This window comes from Muntiacus reevesi, chromosome 8, assembly GCF_963930625.1.
Source record: "Muntiacus reevesi chromosome 8, mMunRee1.1, whole genome shotgun sequence".
NCBI classification, from domain to species: Eukaryota; Metazoa; Chordata; class Mammalia; order Artiodactyla; family Cervidae; genus Muntiacus; species Muntiacus reevesi.
The window spans coordinates 44,499,094-44,517,386 of NC_089256.1; the positions used below are offsets into that span (position 1 = coordinate 44,499,094).

General features: G+C 34.9%; 1 protein-coding gene across 2 annotated transcripts in view; it reads left to right on the plus strand.

Annotated features, from left to right (window-relative positions):
* STXBP5L (syntaxin binding protein 5L) overlaps nucleotides 1-18,293 on the plus strand; it is a 336,789-nt gene that overhangs the window by 154,388 nt on the left and 164,108 nt on the right. For both annotated transcript variants that reach the window (XM_065942856.1, XM_065942857.1), the window contains exons 7-8: nucleotides 2,534-2,617; nucleotides 7,411-7,534. In XM_065942856.1, the coding sequence (XP_065798928.1) occupies nucleotides 2,534-2,617; nucleotides 7,411-7,534 (208 nt within the window). The remainder of the gene's footprint in view (nucleotides 1-2,533; nucleotides 2,618-7,410; nucleotides 7,535-18,293) is intronic.

The window sequence follows — 18,293 nt, forward strand, 5'->3', positions numbered from 1 at the left end:
ATGTTTAGTTGTTCCTATGTTAGGTACATGTATATATTTATTAATATTATTTCCCTTTTTTGGGTTAAGCCTTTTAACATAATGTGATGCCCTTCTTTTCCTTTTGTTACAGTCTTTGTTTTAAAGTCTATTTTGCTGATAAAAATTGTATTACCCCTAGTTTCTTTTCATTCTGTTTGAATGGAACATCCTTTTCCATCCTTTCACTTCCAGTCTGTGTGTGTCTTTAGCTCTGAATTGAGTCTCTTGTAGACAGCATATAGATGATGATTATTATTTTTTTTTATCTGTTTAGCTACCCTGTGTCTTTTTGTTGGGGCATTGAGTTTATTTCCACTTAAAGTGATTGTTGATAGGCATGTGCTTTTTACCATTTTGTTATATGTTTTCTGGTTGTTTTTGTTGTTGTTCAGTCCATAAGTCATGTCCAACTCTTTGTGACCCCATGAATTGCAGCATGCCAGGCTCCCCTGTCCTTCACTGTCTCCAAGAGTTTGCTCAGATTCATGTCCGTTGAGTTGGTGATGCTATCTAACCATCTCATCCTCTGTTGTTCCCTTCTCCTTTTGCTTTCCATCTTTCCCAGCATCAGGGTCTTTTCCATTGAGTTGGCTCTTTGCATCAGGTGGCCACAATGTTGGAGCTTCAGCTTCAGCCTCAGTCTTTCCAATGAATGTTCAGGGTTGAGTTCTTTAGGATTGACTGGTTTGATCTCCTTACAGTCCAAGGGACACCGAAGAGTTTTCTCCAGCACCACATTTCACAGGCCTCAACAGTGCTCAGTCTTATTTATGGTGCAACTCTCGCATCCATACATGACTACTGGAAAAACCATAGCTTTGGCTATGCAGACCTTTGTCAGCAAAGTAATGTCTCTGCTTTTTTAATATGCTGTCTAGGCTTGTCATCACTTTCCTTCCAAGGAGCAGATATCTTTTAATTTCATGGCTGCAGTTGCCATTCACAGTGATTTTGGAGCCCCAGAAAATAAAATCTGTTGCCTTTTCCCCTTCTGCTTGCTGTGAAGTGGTGGGAGCATATGCCATGATCTTAGTTTTTTGAATGTTGAATTTTAAGCCAGCTTTTTCACTTTCCTCTTTTACCCTCATCAAGAGGTGCCTTAGTTTCTTTTTATTTTCTGTCATTAGAGTGGTATCACCTGAATATCTGAGGTTGGTGATATTTCTCCTGGCTACCTTGATTCTAGCTTATGTTTCATTCAGGCCAGCATTTTGCATGATGTGCTGTGCATATAATTTAAATAAGCAGAGTGACAATATACAGCCTTGACATACTCCTTTCCTAATTTTGAACCAGTTTTTTGTTCCATTTCCGGTTTTGACTGTTACTTCCTGGCCTGCATACAGGTTTCTCAGGAGGCAGGTAAGGTGGTCTGGTATTCCCATCTCTTGAATAATCTTCCACAGTTTGTTGTGATCCACACAGTCAAAGGCTTTAGCGTAGTTAATGAAGCAGAAGTAGATATCTTTCTGGAATTCTGTTGCTTTTTCTATGATCCAGTGAATGTTGGCAATTTCATCTCTGTTTCCTCTGCCTTTTCTGAAGTTCTCAGTTCATGTATTGTTGAAGTCTAGCTTTAAGAATTTTGAGCATTACTTTGCTAGAATTTGAAATGAGTGCAGTTGTGAGGTTGTTTGAGCATTCAGTGTCATATTATAGCAAAAATCATCAGCACAGCAAGTACTATTTAGCTGAGTGACTGAATCTTGAGTATGATCATCTAATCATTTTCTGTTCTCAAATGCTTTTCTTTTGAAATGAAGTATGTATATTTTGTTAATTGTCTTATTTCTTGATTTACAAGTCAATATCAATTATGTTTAATGACATGAATCTCTAAAATATCTTTGTGAACTACTGAGAGTTCATCAATCACTAATTTGAAACACTGACTTAAATCAGAGATAAAATTGGATTCGATAGAAAATAATTTGAAGCCAAATTTGTGACCACATTTTTCAAGTGCATAGGCCTGAATGGCATACACAGTGTTTATTCAGGTTATCATCTTAATTTCATGTTCATTTTCTCTTCCATTTTTGTTTTGTTCCGGTTTTCCCATTTATTTTTATGTTGTGGCATACATACTTATGCTTCCCTGGTGGCTCAGATTGTAAAGAATCTGCCTGCAGTGCAGGAAACATGAGTTCGATCCCTGGGTTGGGAAGATTCCCTGGAGGAGTGTATGGCAACCCACTCCAGTATTCTTGCCTGAAGAATCGCCATAGACAGAGGAGCCTGGCAGGCTACAGTCCATGGGGTCGCAGAGTCGGACACGACTGAGTGGCTAAGCACAGCACATACATACTTACAAGTTTTCTCATTTCATTGGTATATATTTATATTGAATAGAGTTATTTTGCCAATATTTTTCAATGTTGAAAATATTCAGGTTTGGGAAGATTGGTATTTTAAATAAAGTTCTGTAATGTAGTATTAACATTTATCTTTACTTGGAACAAGCTAAAATTAACGTTAGGATTACAAAAATGATTGTTCTTATGTTTTCCAGTTGCTAATAGGTTATGAAAATGGTACTGTAGTTTTCTGGGACTTGAAATCTAAAAGAGCAGAGCTGAGAGTTTACTATGATGAGGTAAGTGATTTATACTGAAATATCTGAAAAGCCTATTGTGATTTTATGCCTATTGTCTACTTTTACTCCTTGCATATTACAAATATTTTTATTTTTGGAAAACTGCCTCATTCTGATTCAGTTCTTCACACTGCCTATTGGTTTTTGCACGAGTTTCACCTCAGAGTTGTTCTCCTGACTGGCAATTTTGCCTTGATGGACTATTTTTAAGCTTTTTTGGACATCTTACATTTACTGATTTCTGTTACTTATCTTTTTCTTTTCTTTAGGCTTCATGATTATTTCTTACCTCTTTGTCCTTAAGGTCTCTAAAGATACTGTTCATATCTTTAGAAAATTGCTTTTCTGTGGCAGAAAGTTTACATAGTCTGTTTGAAAGGCTTTATCTTCTAATACTTGCCTTCTTAAAATAGGGAGAGATTTTTAAAACAGTAATACTTATTGTTACTAACTTAAAGTATGTTTTATCATACAGAATTGAGATTTTAGATTTTCATGTAGAGAAATCAGTGAACTCATATTGAGGAATAGTCTCTTAATTGATCTTCAGGGGTTCTCAGATTGATTCTAGGCCATTAAGTATTTTCTTCATAAGAGGCTAATGAGAAAAGAGTGAGGCTAAAGGCAAAAGGTGAGAAAGGGGATTTATGTCTTGTAGCTGTGGAAATAAAGGTGATTATCTAGGCTCTCTATTAAATTTTAAAAACTGGTACAGTGGTGAGAGATAGGAAGAAAATACAGGTCATAAATCATTGTCTAGCATTACCCAGGCTTAAATAGCAACAGTGTCAGAGAATTCAAGACAACACTAAGATAAATAGAAAAAGAATTTTGACAAGAAAACACATTTTTAAAATAACAGTTCCTTTTTGTGCTCCCTTCCATCCCCTTAAAACAGTAAAATTTAAATTTTGATGCTTAAAGATACAAGACTTTAGTTATTCCATAACTGCTACCCCAATTCATTTCTTAGTGGTTCTGGTAAAATACAATTTTATGTTATATACAAGATTATTATCATGGTAACAAAGAATTCAGAAGTAAATGATATAACAGCTGGGTAATTTGATCATGATTGGTGAGCAGTATTCTGGCAAGCAATGTCATACAATTATGTGTCTTATGAGCAACTTACAGGGCACCTTTAATCATAAGAAGGTCCTGGAGAGCTAAGCTAGGGTTTTCCTTTTGTTAAATACATAAAAATAAAGATGAGGATGGAGATCATTTATTCTGCAAAACTAGCCTTTAGATAAGACAACACATTTGTGTGTTTAGCCACTTGGAAGTAGAGTAGAGCAGCTGAAATGGAAATCCAGATGAGAATGCTCAATTAACTAGCTTTCTTGTAGCTTTAAAAAGTGTGGAAGGAAAGTTTCTAACCTTAAAAAGTAAATGAAAGCAATTTTGCAATGAAATGTCTATATAAATATTAACAATGTTAATCAGTAGAATAATATACTTTACCTATTTTATATCTAGAATTATAGAATTATAGAAATTATATAAAATCTGTATAATGCATAATTTTGTCCTATCATTTTAATAAAGATAGTTATAGACTTCATGTTATTACTAAACTTTTCAAAATTTTCTCAGCACTTTTCCTCTCATAGTTTGAAATCATCTGTAATACTTACCTGAAATAGTATCTAATAAGTCACCAAGGATCCCTTCTTAGTCTTTTAAGTTCCTCACTAAGCCTGTGACTTTACATCAGTCCTTCGTTCTTAAATGGTTTCTTCATTTTTTCCTGTTGTTCCACCTCATTTTTTCACCCCTCCTTTCTCCATCATTGGTTTTTCTCCCTAACTCTCCTTTAAATTACACTCTTCAGGATTCTATGTCTTCACCCTCTTTTCATTTCTCCTTCAGTTTGCATTTATGTTCATATTCAGCCTCCCATCATTTCAAATATTACCTATATTATGCTGATAAATTAAAATTCATATATAATATATATGCAAATATATAATAATATATTAGGTAACTTCAGATGAATATTCCATTGGCACTGAATTAGTATTTAAAGACCTACTTCTCTCTCTGTGTTTTTATTTGTTTTTCAATTTTGATTTAGTTATTTCAATTTAGAACCCACAGAGTCATAGTTGACCCTTTTTTCTTCTTCATGTGGTATAAGCAGTCACTCTTGTAGTCTTCTTGATCCCATTTTTATATTATCTCTCATTTATCTCTTTTCTCATTTAAGTGTCCTAGTTGAGGATGTTATCTTTTGCCTTGAAGACTATAGTAGACTTTTAACTAATCATGTTTCCTCGGATATCTTAGCTTTGCAATATATCTTTCACTAACAAGATTATCATTTTAAGACATAGCTGATCATAATTTCCTACCTCAGAACTTTTAAATGGGTCCCAGTTGTCAACAATACAAAGTCTTATTCCTTGACAGGAGGTTTAAGGCCTTGGTGCTATCTTTCCTTTGAATTTAATTTATGGCATTCTTTCTATACACTCCTCATACTTCAGACATGTTGCTGTCTCCTAAACATACCATTTCCTCCTGACTTGAAAGCCTTTGCTTCTGCTTATACCTTATCTTGAACTCCCTTCTTTCCTCTTATGCATATCAAAGTTCTATTAATTCATTAGCAATTGTAAAGCTATTTGTATAGTCTAGCCACTTGATAAATAACTACTGATGAATTCAGAGTTTTGTAAATCCAAGATCATTTTCAGAAATAAGTATGTAAATTTTATTTTCACATTAGCTGTAAAGTTTTTGTTTCATCTATATTTTAAAAATAATCCCTCACAGAGAAATCTCTCAGAGTTTGACATGAGGATAATCTTTTAATTCCTTTAGTAACTTCTATTTTTCCTTTTTTCAGATTATTACTTAGCTTTTTGGGTTTCCTTTGTCTTTTTTGTTTACAAGAAATTCAGTCACAGCCACTGAATTAACCAAAGTTACTAGTGTTTTATTTTCCATATTGTTTTCCATTTAAAATTTCTTCTTTAATTAGTTGTATTATATTTGTTTTTTCAGAAAACCCATAAAGTCCTTCTTAAAGAATGGAGTAGGGTATAATCAAATAAATAGAAATTAAATATTTACCCATTAAGTCAAGTTCAAATGCCAGCTCTTCAACCTCTTCAATAATTGATTATTTGACTTCCTATTCTTTAATAACAGGTTGATTTTACATGCCTACTCTTCTGTACAATAAGTGTACTTCTTTTATACAACTTATTTTGATTTTGTGTTATATCTATTATTTTTATATCTGTCTTCTCCAGTAGACAAATTCAGTGGGATATAAAGATTAAGACTGGGGATGCTTTCTCTGCACCTACCATTTTTATCAAAGCAGTCTGAGAGAACTTTATTAAATTGACTGAGGTTCATCCAGGTTAGCATGTAGAGGAGGCAAGAAGTGGCCTTTCCCTTTAGACACATACAAAAATGAGAAGAAATAAGCAGGGAGACAAAGAAGTGTTTTTTCCACTCTCACTGCCTCTACTGAACCCTGGTAGTAAAGAAATCTTCTCTGCCCAGTAATGGAGACCAGGGTGAGAGAAAAAATAAGTCTGTTGTGTCATGGTATCATTTCTGATTAATCAAATCTTATCTTGAGGTCCACTGATATACTGTTTCATTTGTAATATGTCTAATGATTGCTCTAGGCATCATTTGTCTATAACTCTAATAATACTTATTGTTTGGAAATATATGTGTGTAAATATATGTATAAGTTTGATATAAATAAATATATCCATAACTTAATTTTATAAATATAAATTTAAAAAGTAAGTATTAAAAGTTCCAAACAATAAGTATTGTTACAGTTTCCTTTCTTGCAGTTGTTTAAGTTCCTTTAAGGAAAGATCATGCTGTATACATGTGTTCAACTTTTATGTCTATTAGAGTTTCTTTCATTGTGCAATAAATAGCACATTACCCAAGTTCCCTATATACTTTACTAATTTTGAAAGAATACCAAGGGTGTGGCAACATTTGATAACATAAATACTTATTCATTTAACAGATATTTGGGTACCTACTTTATGTAAGACATTGTGTAATCACGGGGAATAAAACAATTCAGGAAAGTGTAATGATTGCTTTTTCATTTAATTTATAACTACAGAATGAATCTGTAAATACAAACAATTCTAAATTCTTCCTGCTTTAAGTCAATTTAAGTAGCATATGTTAGAGTTAACATAGTTCATTGATTCCAAATATGGGTTTTGTAGTTAGATGTTAGATTTGAGTGGTGTAACCTGATCAGGTATGTCTCAGTCTTTCTAGCCTATTTTACCATATGTAATTTGGAAAAACATAATATCTGTTAGGTAGGATTAAATGAGATAATGTACGTAAACTGCTTACCTTGGGGTCTGGCACATAGTTAACCCTCAAATTGCAACTCTAACATAAATTACTTTTTAAATTGGTTACTTTAAGTGAAATTAAAGTAAATTCTGCCTCACCCGAGATTATCTTCTGTTAACCTTGCTTTTACTTCCGTGTAATAATTTTCAAAGAAGTATTAAATGATATGGGGAAGACATAGGATTTACAACAAAAAGTTCTGGGATCTAACAATATGAAATTTACTTAATTTTTCTTTATCTAAGGAGGTAAGATTTTATAGCCTTTTATATGCCTGTAGAGAGTTGGAGCCAAAGGTAGTATGATCTAGATCAGAAACATTAAGTGTTATTGCTATAATAATTCTGTGTTAAAATATTTTTCCTTTGGAATATAGAATGATATATCAACTTTCTTCCTCCTCTACTTGTTTTTAATTGTTATTTCATTAGGCTATTCATTCAATTGATTGGCATCATGAGGGCAAACAGTTCATGTGCAGCCATTCAGATGGTAGCTTGACTTTATGGAACCTGAAAAGCCCCACTCGTCCTTTCCAGACCACAGTTCCACATGGTAAGATATATGCTTTCAAAAGAAAGTAACTCTGGAGATGCAGTGCCACTACTTGAACTGGGAAACTTGGTATCATTATCACTAAAAAGAGGTAATAGAACATAGCTTCTGATTCTAAATACCTGTTTATACCTCCTTCAGATTCCCACCCAAAGTTTCTAACTTTCCCTTCTGCCTGTCTATCAACTTTCCTACATTGTAACTGAACGTATATAGAGACCTCCCAGGCAAAAATTGAATAATTGATGATTGATGTGTCTGAAGCAGAGGAAATTATGCAGGAATTTGACCAATTTTAAGGGGTAAGGAAGCTAGTGAGAGAATGGTGCTTTATGGATCTAACTCTTAGACCTAATTTCTATACTGCTTTAGAGTCTTTTGTCTTCTAAATTCTCCCATTTATTTTCACTTATGCCATTTGAGTACTGTGGTTTTTATTGTAGGTTGTATTTCTTAGTATATTCCTCATTGAAAGGAGATATTTAGGATTTATGTTGGCTCTACCTAAGTGGACAGAATAAAGATGTCAAATGTATGAATAGCTTTTATTCAGAGGCCGTATTATTTTCCATAATATAGGTGATGATCTCAGTTTTCGTGTTTACCTCATACTCTTGGTTGTAAGAATAAAAAAGTCAAAACCTAGAGGTTAATCAGATACATTGTGTTACAGTTTCTGGGTATTTATTACAGTTTTACATTTAGAAAATAGTGGTATGTTTGTACAGTGGGTGACCCATAAATCAAAAGATGGAATTATTCCAACTTGGGTTGGTCTGCCATCTTTTTGTACCATCATGTTCTATCTGCAAAAGACTAGGGATGGGGAATACGTGTAACTCTATGGCTGATTCGTGTCAATTTATGACAAAACCCACTGAAATGTTGTGAAGTAATTGGCCTCCAACTAATAAAAAAAAAAAAAAAAAAAGACTAAATTATTGCAACATTTATCTTAGCAGTTTACTTAAGAGATTACCTTACATTTGGGCACTTACTTAGAGATGCTTTATTTATTTATATAGAAGTACAGTTGATATATTATTTATATTAGTTTCAGGTATACAATATAGTGATTAAATATTTTTATAAATTGTACTCCATTTAAAGTTTATACAAAATAATGGCTGTAATTCCCTGCAGTGTGCAATATTCCTTATTGCTTATTTGTTCTATACATAGTAGTTTATATCATTTCATCTCATACTCTAATTTGCCTCTCCCCCTTCCTTCTCTACTCTGATTACCACTAGTTTGTTTTCTATATCTGTGAGTCTATTTCTGTTTTGTTTTATTTTGTTTTTGGTTCCACATATAAGTGGCAACATAGAGTATTTGTCTTTCTTTGAATTACTTAACTTAGCATAGTACTCTTCTGTTCTGCCTTTCATTTGCTTTATAATTAGACATACACAATTAATTACCATGAAGTTCCAAGTATACTTGGGAAGAATGTAATTTCCTTTTACACAAAGATCAAATTTGAAATTCTTATTTTTACTTTGTACTATTTAAATCTTCACTGTCTTTATTATTGAGTTTTCAATTCTTAGAGACGTATCTATTATTAAAACCTCTATTATTGTGAGTTTTTCCTTGTAATTCTATTCATCTTGTGTCTATACTTTAAAAATCAAATAGCTAAATGTGGCTGATAATGTTTATCAGATCTTCTATGATTAAACTGATATTTGCCTAGTAACCAATTTCTGAGAAACTGGTATTAAAATTTAATGGTTATAGAATTATCTGCTCTCTTTAATTCCGTCCTTTCTTTGTTTCATGTATTTTAAGATTTTATTATTGGGCATCCATCGTGTCTCCTATAGAGAACATATAGTTGGGTCTTGCATTTTTATTCACTCTTACATCATTTAGTTGGAGTGTTTAGTTCACTAATATTAAATATAATTACTTATGATATTGCATTTTTTGTTCCTTTTATCTTCCCCCTTTGCCTTCTTTTGGATTATTTAAAAGTTTTTACTATAATTCATTTGAATTTACATATAGGCAATTTATCTTCATCTTCACATATTCTTTTTAATCAGTTGCTCAAGGGATTACAGTATACTTCCTTAACTTTCCATATTAGAGTTAATTATAACACTTTACATAAAATGTAGAAATTTCACAACCACATATATCTGTTTACCTTCACCCATTGTCCTTTATGCAATAGTTATCATATTTATCTAAATACAATGCTGTAATTTTTATTTTGAATACACAAGTATTTTTTCTTGTTGTATAGTTAACTTACAATGTTTTGTGAATTTCAGGTATACAACTTAGTGATTCAGTTGTTTTTTCAGATTATATTCCAATATAAGTTATTACTGAATATAATTCCCTGTTCTATACAGTGAATCCTTGTTGCTTATCTATTTTATGTATAGTAGTTTATATCTGTTAATCCAGTACTTGTAATTTTCCTCTCCTCCCTCCCCTTTTACATTTGTTTTCAATATCTATGAGTCTGTTTCTATTTTGTATATAGTTTCACTTGTATTATTTTTTAGATTCCACATATAAGTGATATCATATAGTGTTTGTCTTTCTCTGACTTACTTCACCAAGTATAATATTCTCTAGGTCCAACCATGTTGCTGCAAGTGACAATATTTCATTCTTTTTATTGCTGAGTAATATCCCACTGTTATACATGTGTAACACACCACATCCTAAGTCATGCGTTGATGGACACTCGAGTTGTTTCATGTCTTGGCTGTTGTAAGTAGTGCTGCTGTCAACATTGGTGTGCATATATCTTTTCGAGTTAGAATTTTCTTTTTTCTTTCTTTTTGGATAAATACCCAGTAGTGGGATTGCTGGATCACATAGGTAGCTCCATTTTTAGTTTTTAAAGGAACCGCCATACTACTATCCATAATGGCTATACTAGTTTATGTTCCTTCCTGCAGAGTTCTCTTTTCTCCACATCTTCTCTAGCTTTTTATTTGTAGACATTTCGATAACCATTTTGACCACTGCGAGACTTAACTTATTCTGTTTTTGACTTGCATCTGACTAGCATTTCTCTAATAATTAGCAATCTTTTCATGTGTCAGTCATCTATGTCTTCTTTAGAAGAATGTCTGTTTAGGTCTTCTGCTCACGTTTTGATTGGGTTGTTGGGTTTTTTTTTTTTAATATTGAGTTGTATGAGCTATTTGTATATATTAGGTATTAAACCCTTGACAGTGGCATAATTTAAATATTTTATCCTATTCTGAGGGTTGTCTTTTTGTCTTGTTTATGGTTTTCTTTGTTGTGCAAAAGTTTTTAAGTTTAATTGGGTCCCATTTGCTTATTATTGTTTTTATTTTCTTTACTCTAGGAGATGGGTCAAAAAAGATCTTGATGCAGTTATGTCAGTGTTCTGCCTATGTTTTCCTCTAAGAGTTTAATTGTATCCAGTCTTACATTTAGATCTTTGATCCATTTTGAGGTTATTTTTGTGTATGGTTGTTAGGTACTGTTCTAATTTTGTTCTTTTACATGTAGCTGTCCCGTTTTCCCAGCACCACTTATTGAAGAGGCTTTCTTTTCTCCATTGTATATTTTTGCCTCCTCTGTCATATATAAGGTGACCATGAATGCATGGGTTTATCTATGGGCTTTCTATCATGTACCATTGATCTATATTTCTGAATATAGTTTTTGAAATAGTTTGATAAGGATAGGTTCTAACTCTTCTATAAATGTTTGCTAGGATTCACCTGCAAAGTCAATTTGTTCTGGACTTTTGCTTGTTGAGAGTTTTTAATTGATCATTCAGTTTCATTACTGGTCTGCTCATATTTTCTATTTCTTCCTGGTTTAGTCTTGGGAAGGTGTGCCTTTCCGAGAATTTGTCCGTTACTCTTAGGTTGCCCATTTTATTGCCATGTAGTTGTTCACAGTAGTCTCTTATGATCCTTTGTATGTCTGTGATGTTGGTTATAATTTCTTTTTCTTTTCTTGTTTTATTGATTTGAGTGAGCCCTTTCCTTTTTTTTCTTGATGAGTTGGCAAAGGATTTATCAATTTTGTTTATATTTTAAAGAACCAGCTTTTACTTTCACTGATCATTTTTGTTTTTCCTTAGACTCAATTTTGTTTCTGTCATCTTTATGATTTCTTTTGTTCTACTAACTTTTGGTTTTGTTTGTTCTTTTTCCAGTTGCTACAGGCCTAAGGTTCAGTTCAGTTCAGTCACTCAGTTGTGTCTAACTCTGCGACCCCATGAATCGCAGCACGCCAGGCCTCCCTGTCCATCACCAACTCCCGGAGTTTACTCAAACTCATGTCCATCGAGTCGGTGATGACATCCAGCCATTTCATCCTCTGTCGTCCCCTTCTCCTCCTGCCCCCAATCCCTCCCAGCATCAAGGTCTTTTCCAGTGAGTCAACTCTTCGCATGAGGTGGCCAAAGTACTGGAGTTTCAGCTTCAGCATCAGTCCTTCCAGTGAACACCGAGGACTGATCTCCTTTAGGATGGACTGGTTGGATCTCCTTGCAGTCCAAGGGACTCTCAAGAGTTAGGTGTTGCTTATTTGAGATTTTTCTTGTTTCCTGAGGTAAACCTGTATATACTATAGATTTTTCTCTTAAACTGCTTCTGCCGTATCTCATATGTTTTGGATCATTTTTCATTTTCATTTATGTCTAGGTATTTTTTTATTTCCTATTTGATATTTTCAGTGATCCACTGATTGTTAAGTAGCGTATTGTTTAGCCTTCTTGTGTTTGCATTTTTTACATTTTTTTCTCATAGTTGATTGATTTCTAGTCCTCATAGTGTTTTGCTTGGAAAAGGTACTTGATAGGATTTCAGTTTTCTTACATTTATTGAGGGCTTTTTTCTTTTTTGTGTGGCCTAGCATTATTTATTCTGAAGAATGTTCCATGTGCACTTGAAAAGAATGTGTGTTCTGCTTTTTGATGGAATGCTCTATAAATATCAGTTAAGTTCATTTGCTCTAATGTGTTATTTATGGCCCGTGTTTTATTGCTGATTTATTCTCTGGATGTTCTGTCCATTGATGAAAGTGAGGCGTTAAAGTTTCCCACTGTTATTGTGTTACTGTCAATTTCTCCTTTTATGGCTATTAGCATTTGCCTTATATATTGAGGTGCTCCTGTGCTGGGTGCATGTATATTTATAATTGTTGTATCTTCTTCTTGGATTGATTCCTTGATCCTTATGTAGTGTCCTTCTTTCTCTCTTATAACAATCTTTATTTTAAAGTCACTTTGTTGTGTGTAAGTATTGCTACCTCAGCTTTCTTTTGATTTCCGTTTGCATGGAATACTTTTTTTCCACCCCCTCACTTTCAGTCTATGTGTCTCTATATCTGAAATGGGTCTCTTATAAACAGCATAATTGTGGGTCTTGTTTATGTACCATTCAGCCATCCTATATCTTTTGGTGGAAACTTTCAGTCCAGTTATATTTAAGGCAGTTATCAATTTTTATGTTTTTATTACCATTATTCTGTAAATTGTTTTGGATTTGGATTTGTAGCTTCCTCCTGCCCCCGCTTTCTTCTTCTCTTGTTCTATTTTCTTATGATTTGATGACTATCTTTAATGTTATGCTTGGATTTTTTTTTCCTTTTCTGTGTATCTGGGTATCTGTTATTGCTTTTGGATTTGTCATTATCAAGAGGTTTTTGTATAGCAACCTATATATACATGATTGTTTTCAGTTGCTTATCTCTTACTTTCAAATGCATTTCAAAAACCTTGCATGTGTACTCTCCTCCACCTCACAATTACTGTTTTTGATATCATATTTTGCATCTAATTGTTTGTTCCCTTAACTGTTTATTGTGGTTGTAGATGATTTAATGACTCATCTTTTAGCCTCCCTACTGGTTTTGTGTGTGGATGGTTTTGAACCTTTACTGTATCTTTGCTTTACTGGTAAGCTTTTTCATTTTATAATTTTCTTGTGTCTGATTGTGGTCTTTTCTTTTTTATCTAGAGAAGTTCCTTTAATATTTGTTGTAAAGCTGGTTTGGTGGTGCTGAAATCCTATAGCTTTTGCTTGTCTGTATATCATTTGATTTCTCCATCAAATCTAAGTGAAATCCCTCCTGGATAGAGTATTTTTGGTTGTATTTTTTTCACTTTTTCATCACTTTAAATGTATCATGCCACTCCTTTCTGGCCTGCAGATTTTCTCATGAAAAGACAATGGATATCCTACTGGGAGTTCCCTTGTGTGTTATTTGTTGCTTTTCTCTTGTTCTTTTAATATTCCCTCTTTATCTTTAATTTTTGGCATATTAATTACTGTATTACTTTGTCAGCAAAGTAAATAACATAAGTAATACATTCATACAAGAAGAACATAAGTAACACATTAGAGCAGAGACATTATTTTGCCAACAAAGATCTGTCTAGTCAAAGCTATGGTTTTTTGCAGTAGTCATGTATGGATGTGAGAGTTGGACTATAAAGAAAACTGAGCACCAAAGAATTGATACTTTGAACTGTGGTGTTGGAGAAGACTCTTGGGAGCCCCTTGGACTGCAAGGAGATTCAACCAGTCCATCCTAAAGGAAATAAGTCCTGAATATTCTTTGGAAGGACTGATGCTGAAGCTGAAACTCCAATAGTTTGGCCAACTGATGCGAAGAACTGACTCATTGGAAAAGACCCTGATGCTGGGGAAGATTGAAGGCAGGAGGAGAAGGGGATGACAGAGGATGAGATGGTTGGATGGCATCACCAACTCAATGGACATGAGTTTGAGAAAGCTCTGGGAGTTGGTGATGGACAGGGAAGCCTGGGGTGCTGCAGTCCATGGGGGTCACGAAGAGTTGGACATGACTAGCAACTGAACTGAACTGAACTGAGTTACAGTATCTTAATATGTTCCTCTTTGGATTCACCCTGTATGGGACTGTCTGCATTTGCTGAACTTGGGTAGCTGTTTTCTTTCAGGTTAGAGAAGTTTTCAGCTATGATATCTTCAAATATGTTCTCAGCCCCTTTATATCTATTTTTTTCCTTCTGAGACCCATATGATGTAAATATTGATGTGCTTGCTATTGCCCCAGAGGTCTCTGGAACTGTGCTCATTTCTTTTCATTATTTTTTCTTTTTCCTGTTCAGCAGCAATGATGTCCACTACTCTGTCTTCTAACTCACTGATTCATTCCTCTATATCTTTTAGTCTATTATTGATTCCTTTTAGTGTATTTTTCATTTTAGTTTTTGTATTATTCATCTCTGTTTGAGTGTTCCTTATATTTTCTAACTCTTTGTTAATAACTTCTTGCTCTGTGTATTCATTCTGCTCTCAAGGTCTTTGATCATCTTCATGACCATTCATCTGGACTCCTTGGATAGATTGCTTATCTCCACTTCACCTAGATATTCTGGTATTTTATATTATTCCTTTATCTGGAACATTTTTTGTTGCCATCTCAATTTTGTCTAAGTTGCTATTTTATTTTATGTATGTGGTAGGTTTATATATGTGGTAGCTGTGACCAACCTAGACAGCATATTAAAAAGCAGAGACATTATTTTGCTGACAAAGGTCCATCTAGTCAAAGTTATGGTTTTTCCAATAGTCATGTATGGATGTAAGAGTTGGACTATAAAGAAAGCTAAGCACCAAAGAATTGATGCTTTTGAACTGTGGTATTAGAGAAGACTCTTAAGAGTCACTTGGACTACAAGGAGATCCAGCCAGTCAATTCTAAAGATAATCAGTCCTGAATACTCATTGGAAAGACTGATGCTGAAGCTGAAACTCCAAAACTTTGGCCAACTGATGCGAAGAACTGACTCATTGGAAAAGACCCTGATGCTGGGGAAGACTGAAGGCAGGAGGAGAAGGGGATGACAGAGGATGAGCTGGTTGGATGGCATCACCGACTCGATGGACGAGTTTGAGTAAGCTCTGGGAGTTGGTGATGGACAAGGAAACCCGGTGTGCTGCAGTCCATGTGGTTGCAAAGAGTCGGACATGACTGAGCAACTGAACTGAACTGATGTGGTAGGTTAGTTACATTTCTCAACCTTGGAGAAGTGACTTTCTGTAGAAGACATCTTATGTATCACAGCAATGCACTCCCCTCTCATCAGCAAGGTATGTGCTCTAGGGCTTCCCCCTAAGAGGGCTACATGGGTTCTTCTATTGTGGCAGATTGACTGTATGGGCACTCTGGTAGGTTTGGTTGCCAGTTGGGCCAGATGGTTGCCAAGTCCTGCCTTGTGTGGATGCTGCCGGCTGGTGTTTAGTGGTTCCTGGCCATGAGGTGGCTGCTTGTAGAATCCTAGTGGGCCTCAGGGCTAGTGCTGGCTCAATCACAGGGTCCCAGAGGCTCCAGGACTGTTGACCACCAACTGGTAGATGAACTGTTACTGAAATTGGTGCTGGAATACTGACAGGTAGAATACCAAGGAATGCAGTTGTGTCATCCTGTGGTAACAGTATGTTTAGTTTTGTAAGAAATTGGCAAATTGTCCAGTTTTCCAAAGTGGTGTACCATTTTGCATTCCCACCCGCGATGAAAGAGAGTTACTGTTGCTTCACATCCTCTCCAGCATTTGATGTTGTCTGTATTTCAGATTTTGGCCATACTAGTAAGTGTGTCTTAGTATCTCATATAGCTTTAATTTGCATTTCTCTTTAAGATTTGATGTGGAACATTGTTCATATGATTGTTTACCATCTGTATATTTTCTTTGATGAAGTGTCTGTTAAGATCTTTGGCCCATATTTTTATTGGGTTGTTTGCTTTTCTTACTGTTGACCTTTAATTGAAAGTGAAAGTCACTCAGTCATGTCCGACTCTTTGTGACCTGATGGACTGTACTATCCATGGAATTCTCCAGGCCCGAATCCTGGAGAGGGTAACCTTTCCCTTCTCCAGGGGATCTTCCCAACCCAGGGATCAAACCCAGGTCTCCTGCATTATTGGCAGATTCTTTACCAGCTGAGCCACAGGGGAAGCCCAAGAATACTGGAGTGGGTAACCCATCCCTTCTCCAGCAGATCTTCCAAACGCAGGAATCGAAATGGGGTCTCCTGCATTGCATGTGGATTCTTTACCAACTGAGCTATCAGGCAAGTCCTTTAAGAGTTCTTTGTAAGTTTTGGATAATAATACTTTATCAACTGTGTCTTTAGCAGATACTTTTTACCTGGTCTGAGACTTGTCTTTAATTTTTCTCTTCCACAGAGCAGAAGCTTTTAGTTTTAATGAAGTCCAACTTACCCATTATTTCTTTATAGATTATGTCTTTGATATTGTATTGAAAAAGTCACAGCCATCCTAAAGATCAACTGGGTTTTTTGCTTTGTTATCTCCTTGAGTTATATAGTTTTATGTTTACACAAATTGATCTGTGATCCATTTTTAGTTAATTTTTGTGATAAGTGTAACATCTGTGTCTAATTCTTTTTTTTTTTTTTTTTTGGCATGTAGGTGTCTAGCTGTTCTAGAATCATTTGTTAAAAAGACTGTCTTTTCCCCATTGCATTGCTTTTGTTCTTTTGTCAAGGACCAGTTCGCTGTATTTATGGAGGTCTATTTCTGGGATTCCTATTCTGTTGCCTTGATTTATTTGTCTATCTTTCTCTATTTTGATCATTTTAGTACATTTTAGTAGATCTTAGTACATCTTGAAGTCCCACTACTTGCAGCCCTCCCACTTTGTTGTTGACAATACTAGATATTTTGTCTTTCCATATAAACATTAAAAATCAGTTTGTTGGTATTCACAAAATAGCATGCTAAGAATTTGATTGGGATTGCACTGAATTTATAGACTAAATTGGGAAAACTGACATTTTGACAATATTGAGTCTGAATATGCATGAATACAAAATATCTCTCCATTTATTTAGCTATTTGGTTTCATTCATCAGAGTTTTTAGTTTTACTCCTAGTGATTACATACATATTTGGTATTTCATTTTTTGGGATGATAGTGTAAATGGTATTGTGTTTTAGTTTCAAATTCTATTTTTTTGCTGATATAAAGGAAATAAATTGACTTTTGTATGTGAACAATGTATCCTGCAACCTTGTTATGATCACTTCTTAGTTCCAGATCTTTTGTCAATGCTTTTTGGATTATGACATAGGTGATTGGAGTTCCCATGTGGTGCTAGTGGTAAAGAAACCGCCTGCCAATGCAAGAGACATGAAAGATGTGGACTTGATCCCTAGGTTGGGAAAATCTCCTGGAGGAGGGCATGGCAATGCACTCCAGTATTCTTGCCTGGAGAATCCCATAGACAGAGGAGCCTGGTGGACTATGGTCCATAGGGTCACAAAGAGTTGGACATGACTGAAGCGGCTTAGCATGCATGCATATAGATGACTGTGTTATCTATGGACAGGTATTTTTACTTATTCTTTCTCAATCTGTATCTCTTTTGTTCCATATTTTGTCTTATTTCATTACCTAGGACTTCAGTCCAGTTCAGTTCAGTAGCTCAGTCGTGTCTGACTCCTTGTGACCCATGGACTGCAACATGCCAGGCCTCCCTGTCCATCACCAACTCCCGGAGTTTACTCAAACTCATGTCCATTGAGTCGGTGATGCCATCCAACCGTCTCATCCTCTGTCATCCCCTTCTCCTCATGCCCCCAATCTTTCCAAGCATCAGGGTCTTTTCAAATGAATCAGCTCTTTGCATCAGGCAGCCAAAGTATTGGAGTTTTAGCTTTAACATCAGTCCTTTCAAAGAACACCCAGTACCGATCTCCTTTAGGATGGACTGGTTGGATCTCCTTGCTGTCC